This window comes from Geospiza fortis, unplaced genomic scaffold (genome assembly GCF_000277835.1).
Source record: "Geospiza fortis unplaced genomic scaffold, GeoFor_1.0 scaffold53, whole genome shotgun sequence".
In the NCBI taxonomy this organism is placed as follows: Eukaryota; Metazoa; Chordata; class Aves; order Passeriformes; family Thraupidae; genus Geospiza; species Geospiza fortis.
The window spans coordinates 11617567-11625833 of NW_005054305.1; the positions used below are offsets into that span (position 1 = coordinate 11617567).

An 8267-nucleotide genomic window follows, 5' to 3' on the forward strand; every position below is an offset into this window, starting at 1 on the left:
AATCATCACTCCACATTAGTCTCAATATGAAGCAGTGACAAAACTTCCTCCATGAATCAATCCAGAGAAAATACACCAAGAGAGAGAAATTCATTCTGTCCCATGATAGGTGCTTGAGATAAATGGAATTAATTGCTCCCTAATGGTACTCCCTTCTCCTATGCTGACTGCTTATGAAAGAAGTTTTTCATCCTTGTCAGAATTTACTCTGTTTTCATCTTTTTTGACAGCACAGGAAAAGGAAACACTTAAAAAACCAGAAAGCATCATTGAGTACTGTTCACTATTTAATACAGAGTTTAAGAACACATGGCTTTTACCTAATGATGCAGACTGTTACAGCTGGTCTCTTTAAGAAACCATATATACAGCAAGACAATGAAATAAAATAAATACTTGAGCTTACCAGTGGCATCAGCCCATGTCTTCTTTTATAGATGCGACACACATTTTGCAGTGTTATTTGTACTACTGGTTTCTGTGGGAGGGGGAAGAAAAAATGGCGACATTCTAGTAGGTTTATGTTCTTCTATCTAACCCTCCTCAGAAAATTTGAAGTTTTTCTTGACTACAGATATTAGCAATATGAAAATAATACCCATCCATGTTATTGTAGCAGTGGAATAGTGATGCTAAGCAGTTATGTTAGAAAGAGGAAGCTTGTCTTTGCTGTTGGTTTTTGCCTGAGCAGCAGAGCAGTTTAGGAATAAGTAAGCAGCAGTGCATTACCCCTGGTCTGTCACCAGCAGCAGTGCTCATGCACCAGAGAAGCAGAACACGACGAACTCTATCAAAGGGAACCCATTGGGCTGCCGGACAAACCGTGCCAACGGTGCCACCTGGCGGGTGGAACCAGAATGGCACCGCTATCCCCCTGAAACTCCCTTTCCTTGCTTGGACTTACTTCCAGCACCTCCGAATCACAGAATAATTCAGGTAGGAAGGGACCTTTAAAGGCTATCTAGTCCAACTCCACTGCAGTGAGCAGGGACATCTTTAACTAGACCAGGTTACTCTGAGTGTGGTCCTACCTAACCTTGAATATTTCCAGGGATGGGGCATCTACCACCTCTCTGGACAACCTGCGCCACTATTAACCTTGGCCTATGGCAAAAGGCCCTGCTATAAAGTCTGTTCCCCAAATTCCTCCATGTCAAAATTCCCTTTTCCATTCTCTGTACTAGTTTCAAACATTCCTTCCTCTTGTCAGACATGATCTCTCTAATTCAATGTTCCTTTCAGAGCACTCAGAGCTTTCCCTTTATTTTCCCTGTGTCTGAGTCCCCAGACTCCACTGAATCTTCTGCTTGTCTTTTCCTTGTCCTTAAGGCACTCAAATCAGGCAGATTCCCTTCTTTCCCCACAGGGTACCATCAGATGAGAGCACAAGAGGAATGCTCCAGTCCTCAGCCCTGAGGAGGGAACTGGCAGTTCAGCATTAGGATTAGAGGATGGGTCTATCTTGGTACTTCATCCCTGGCCAGACTGCACTCCACCAGCCTGCAGGACCAGTCAAACTCAGCTGGAGCAGCACCAGGGCTGCTGATGTAATCTCACATGCTGACAAGCAAATTGGAAAAAAAAAAAATCTGAGAATTAAAGTTTTCTGGTGATTGTGCTACTGCCATGTCCATACTAAAGGTATTTCACAGAATCATAGCAAAGTCAGTGGCCTGCTGAGACGATCACTTCTGTTTCTGTGACAAAGTTCTGAAGCAATAATCCATCTGCAACACACACTCAGTTTTCCTCCAGAGAAAGAAATGGTCAGTTTAATAGAAAACCTAGCTAAGAGCTCCCAAAGTAAACTACTTGTATATAAAGCTCTCACTAAATTGGAACGGTATCAGACTAAGGTTGAGAAATTTATCTTAAATGAAATGTAACAAATAGTGATCTTCAAATATTAATAGAGAATGAGCAAAGGACATTTTGTGCTTTTTCAGTAGGAGGTAAACTTTAAGCAAGTTAGCACAGAATGAAGCCTCAGAGAGATACGCTGAATGCAGCAGAGATCAAAGGAAAACTAATGACCTTCTAAAAAGAACTGAAAAGAGTCGCCTTGGAGATGTGCTCTATGTGCATTTCAGAGAAAAAGTACAGAGAATTAAAACTGTCCACTAGCAGGGCAGCGTGCTCACATTGTAAGCAAGACCATCTATGAGGCACTTACAGGATATCCATTAAGAGGCTGGAAGTACAAGTTAGCATCACTAACGCACACATGCCCTGGATTAGTCACCAGTGGCGTCACCATTTCTGCTTTACATTCCATATGCAGCGTTTCAGAAATGCTTTGAAATCTACAAGTGAAGAAAAGGAGTAAGTTTACCTCCAGTTCTTACTTTGGTAGAGGTACCCTTAAATTAGTTAGAAAGGTTTTAGTTAGCTTATAGCTTTGGGACATCAGAATGGGGACTTCACTAAGCCTATTTTACACAGGAATAAAGTTCTTTTTTGGGACCACCACTTTGAGAGGCACTCCAGAAAGGAACACTGCTACATTCTGCTCCAGTCTCAGGGCAGTAAGGCAGTTGACTTCTCTAGAACTATAGTTTTATTTGGCATATACTGATGCCCAATTGCAACAAATTCACAGAGAAAGGAAACATTTTGGATACAAAGTAACACATTCATCTTCTCAACACAGAATTTCCCACTCTACATTCCAGGTGCTTCAAAATACTAAGAAGAGAACTGTCTGAATTTGAGAACTTACACTAACTCAACCAGCCATCTAACTATCAGTGCAGTAGACTAATCAACCAACAAGATGAAAACGATTTCCCAGTAGAAAGTGATTAGAAAAGTACCTGAATTTATCAAATGAAGTTCTAGCCAAGCGTGATTGTAATATAGCAGTTATCTAATGTGGAAGGAAAGAAAAGTTAATATGGTATCTGATTCAAATGCAATGAGAAGTTAATTATTAAACAGCGATATCACAATTTCATTATTAAGCACGGATATTAGAAATAATCAGATACTCACCATGGCAGCTTGATCTCCCATCTTATCTAAACAAGAAGCCCTGTAAAGCTAAACAATGAGCTTTAAGTGAAATTGCACAGAGATGTCCCACACAGCTCAGAAGTCAACAAAACAGGAGGGGCTTTAGCACTCTTGGTGATGGCATACTAAAAGATCTATTACGATTTCTTTCTAAAGTAGGAAATATTTATTCACTTCTACTGCCATGTTACTACTTTGCTTAGCACTACCCTGCATACAGAGAGCTAATATGGGTCACTTACAACAGCTGTCAGAACTAGCTGCTGTGTTCAAGTCCACATTTTAAAAATAGATAATCCAAGGTTTTCACCTTGAGTACAAATAAAACTCTACACTAAAAATCAAAAGATGCTGTGATGAACTATGCAAGGATATCAAACAGCCACATACCTGATGTAGAGTTTGCACAACATCTCCTACTTTCCAAACAACATCCAGTTGGAATAAGTGTTCTGTTCTACCCTAAAATTAAAAGTACATTTACTACGAATTAATTTCAAATAGAACTCAGTGGAAAAAAAATAAAATTAAAGTAAACAAAACTAAAGACCCCTAAATAATAAAACTCTAAAACCCAGCAAAACAATGCTATTAAAGATTGTGCTATATGTCAAAGATTGCAAAAGCAGATGTTGATCTTTTTTCTTTAGAAATATATCTTCCCTGGGGAAAACTCTCTGTGCAGTGTTGTTTAATACAATACAGCACAACAGCTCTGAAGTGAATAAGTTAATGCAGTGCAAACATCAATAAATGAAAAGTCGTACCTGTTCTGCCTATTTTAACATCTATTTTAAACATGTGCACATATAGAACTAGCAAATGACATGTTACATTTTAAACAGCTACTGTATTTCTTATAGATGAAAGACACCAGCCCATCAAATCTTTGAAGACTAGGCTAAAAAAGTTAGTCACCCTCATCTACATAAGTACTTTTGAGCTGAAAAGATCCCAAATCCAGTCACAGTCTATTTTGACTAGTCATTCACAAAAGCCTCACTAACATATCAACCAGCTTATGTGGCATACTAATTTTTCTCCTACGAAGTTTTCCCAGCTTTCTTAAGAGTAATTTTATAGGAGACAGTCCTGCTTTTACTTAAGTATATTAAAAGTATGTGTATGGATCGACTGGCACTAGCTTTACTCACAACTCATATTTAGCAAAGGCTGTTGAATACTTTCATGACCCCTGAATGCAGTATATCAACATGTTTCTGTAGCGTTTTGTGATTTCTCAGGCCAGACTTTAAAAAAAGCAACAAAGTGATCAGTAAGACTAAAGCAAGACATCGGTCAGTAGATACAACTGGATTAATTTTAAACTGAAGGAAGGAAGACATGAAAATCTAGATGATCTTCAGTGTAATGTATGTGATCTGAGCTGAACTGACAGCAATGCAAGAGGAAAGCATGCTTCAAAAAGCAAATGGAACTGCATTACAGGGAGATATTAAATTCAGTAGCAATTTAGATAAAAGCACTGCAACATTTCACCCAGACCATTGTTTTTCTTCAACAGGAAAAAAACACAGCTCTCAGAAATCCTAGTGAATGGTCTACAAGTATTGCTTACAGCCAACAATGTGACAGTTTATGTGAGCAGTTGTCTCTCTAGCTCTCCAGCCATATTCAAAGACAAGAGCTCAGTATTTTGTAATTGATCTGAAACAATCAAAGAAAGACATGGAAGATAAAAAGTATTACTCAATTCCAGCACTCAGTGACATATGGAACTGGCAACAATTCAAGTAGAAGATATCTAGCAGCAACAGAAAAAAAATCAGAAAAGATTGAAGGTGAATTAAATTTCTTGTTTTAAAATGCAGAGAAAAAGCTGCACTTCAGCAAAGTAAATTGTAATGGTTAACTGTCAGAAATGTTTTAGCTGTGGATGAATCATAACTTAGAAGAAAATGAAATGAAGAGCTTTCCAAACAACCCTTCTGATTCTTTCCTTTTCCACTGTGTTGGCAATGAGATAAGGTATTTGTCTGATACTTAATAAATCTTGCACATGTCTGCAAAACAGCTCATAGAAGGACTAGAAGACAAAATAGGTTCAACACATGAAGAATTATCAGAATAAAAAAACCACAGAAAAAAACCTTTTAAGTCCTATTTCAGAGGCAGATCTAATCACAAAACCAACCCAAAGTACTTGTTGAGAGAACAGAGATCCTCTCTTGTCTCTTTGCTGTCCACTACAGTAATACGGATTTATAGACTCCATCATTCTTGAAGTTTCCTACTTAAACAAAAACATTGAGAAATATAATTCTATCTTTTTCTAATTCACTTGGGCAAAAAGTGAATTAACTGTGAAAAATAAAAGTTTTGCATTTGTGTCTTAACTAATCTCACAATTAAGCAAAGAACCCTTACTTGTATGCCTTGAATCCTCCATGCTCAGAATCGGAGCAGACCAATCCCATCAGCAGAAAGCAGTCAGGAGCAAGCTCCAATTTCTGCTGTGAGCAGCCTTATCCACCATTTCTTTGAACTGAGAAACACTCAGCTGGGAAATACCAATTAACAATCTCTCATCTGAGCAGAATCTCAGCAATCTCAGTCTGAGCAGAACTGAGGAGAAGCCACTTAGCCAGGATGCAGTCAGCTGATAGCTCTGACTGTTGAGCCCATAGAGCTGCACATCAAGATAAATAGCAAGTGTCAAGTCTGCAGCATGTCCTCCAAGAAGTATCAGAAAGCCATCACAGAAGAATTCAGACATGCTTTTTCAATATTTTTTTAAAAATACTTTTTTTAAAAGCTTCACTGTCATATTTCTCAAATGATAATTATCTTACTCTTTCAGAAATAAACATAAATCCTTACAAAACTCCAGTTTGCTAAGAGCAGTGAAAAAATATGTACTTACTCTTATTGTTTTATAGGGTGCAATAACATTTCTTTCTTTAATGAGAAAAACCTGAAAGAATAACAGACATTACAGATTCACATCTTAAAAAATAATATAATTAATCAGAAGTACTAGTAAATACAAAGCTAAGAACACTGTTTAAGCAAGCAAAACACTGAGTTGTAATATCCTGCTTTAACTACCCCAGATAAACTTCAGAAAAACAATGAGCTTTTACATCAGCTAACTGCAAGGAGGGCTAGAGTCCAATTTTGTTCAGAGGCTTACTTATACAGTTGATTAGTGGGCTTTTATCCTAATCATATGATCTCCAAGGAGGTACATTCAGAGGGGCAGATCCTTCCCCTCTTTTAGTGGCTCAAGGTTCTGCCCAAACAGGAATTACTCCAGACTGGCAACACGCAACACACCCTGTGCAAACTTTCTCAAATGAATGCCTTTCTTCTGCTGCTAAACATTTCACTTCCAGCTCCAACCACAACGAATGCCAGATTTCCTCCCTCATCCAATACCATGCTTTTGAACAGTTTTATTTCTCTGGTGCTAGCCTCATCTCTGAGAATGTCTTTCCTCTCCAAAACCCACATAAAACTACCCTTCTTCTTCAGAACATTCTCACAATTCCTATAAAAAGACCTGCCTGGTAACACACTAATTTGTACGCTGTGCTTTACTATTCACCATCAAAAGGGCAGCAAGCCAGAAATAAGTTATGGTTTTGCTGTCTGTAGAGAAGGCTCAAATTTGCTGAATCTCAGGCCTAAGCTCAGGACTGGTTCTGAACTAAACAAAATACACTGGACTGCTGTCCTGGGGTGACAACTGCATAACCTACTGTGTTCCACTCCTGGTCCAAGAAACTTGGATGATCACAGGTCCCTTCCCAGCGCCTCAGTTTTCTTCCCATAGGTAGCATACCTGTGGTTCTACACTCCCAGATTAATTCAGAATCCTTCTGGCTGCTACATACAGTCTTCCCCATTCCCACCAGCTGACAGCAGAGCCAACCTTCACCCCATGACCGCTCCAAGAAACATCCAGCTAGAACAAAGCAAGTGGCAGGCTTGGAAGCCCATAAGCTCACTGTGCCTCTCTAAGTGCTACATTAAAAAACAATGGTAATTAGTGCCTTTTATCTGACATCATCATGTACAGACCTGAATCAAGACATGGGAGAATCAGAATGAGAAATCTGCTTCACATTCATTGTTCTTCTGCAGGATAACTATACTGAGTACTCTACATTACATAAGTAGACAGAATGGTTTGGTTTTCTTTACTTGTAAGCTGAGCAAAGCTACGCATGCTGTATTAATCTCGTATTTCAAGAAAAAAGACTAAAATAATATCAAATTATTATTCCCATTTACTATATTTTGAAGCCATTAGTTCTAAGTTGTCTGTTACATAAGGAAAAGCTGCTTATCCAGCTATGCACTAACAGCTTTCTCTGATTCTAAAAGGCAAAGATGTTGAAGATGTTCCAAGTATTCCCTATGTGTGGTTTCCTGCAAGGCCAAAATTCTACTTAAAAACCCCATATTTTTAATTACATCATGATCTGTCATAATTACAACTAGTGACTACTTGACACTTGGAAGTCCATATGCCTTTTATACAAAATACCAGCATTTATGATGCCATCCAAGTATTTCAGAACGTTTCCTCAGAGATAGGAAGATGACTGGCAAGCTACAAATGGATGAGTGGGGGTTGCTAACCACACTTGCCATCTTAAAACTTAATTCCTCTTTCCTACAAGATGCTTCTTATAATCCCTTGTTCTTCACAACATAGAGTAATGATGTACAGCAGAAGCTTTGCCTGGAGGAGTTAGAAATACGTTTTTAAAAATCACTCAGTACACAGAAAACCTGCCGACTCAAGAAAGAGATTACACAGTATTTTTCACAGAAGCAGTTTCAAAATGAAATTAAATATACTGGTAACTACAATACAAACCACAAACTTCTCTGGCGTAGACAATATTAAAAGCCTGAGTTTGTTTTTGACTGCAACAGCACATAACTTAGCAAGGCTATCAATTTTGGATGCTGGTGAAGACAGATTTTAGAAATAAACAAGATTATTTAAAATTTTATTTCCTGCCTCAACTCTGTTCTATCCTGAAAGGAACACATGAACTTTTTTTTTTTTAATTTTTTTTTCTTTTAACTTTTACAGCTTTGGAACACCTATCAACTGCAATTTACCAAAATTTAAAGTGCATCCCCTTGATTAACTCTAAGAATGAATACATCCACAACCACAACCCTTAACTGAAACTTTAAGACAGTATTTCAGGACACCTTCTGAAAACTACTTGGTGGACACACAGCACAGTCCAGAGTTTTCACAAAGCTGAACC

At 38.2% G+C, this 8267-nt stretch overlaps 1 protein-coding gene across 1 annotated transcript in view; it reads right to left on the bottom strand.

Annotated features, from left to right (window-relative positions):
- NSMAF (neutral sphingomyelinase activation associated factor) overlaps window positions 1–8267 on the bottom strand; it is a 28767-nt gene that overhangs the window by 19539 nt on the left and 961 nt on the right. The window contains exons 5-10 of the mRNA XM_014312015.2: window positions 5897–5947; window positions 3403–3474; window positions 2992–3039; window positions 2814–2866; window positions 2174–2303; window positions 407–478 (exon numbers count right to left, since the gene is read on the bottom strand). Of these exons, the coding sequence (XP_014167490.1) occupies window positions 407–478; window positions 2174–2303; window positions 2814–2866; window positions 2992–3012 (276 nt within the window). The 5' untranslated portion in view covers window positions 3013–3039; window positions 3403–3474; window positions 5897–5947. The remainder of the gene's footprint in view (window positions 1–406; window positions 479–2173; window positions 2304–2813; window positions 2867–2991; window positions 3040–3402; window positions 3475–5896; window positions 5948–8267) is intronic.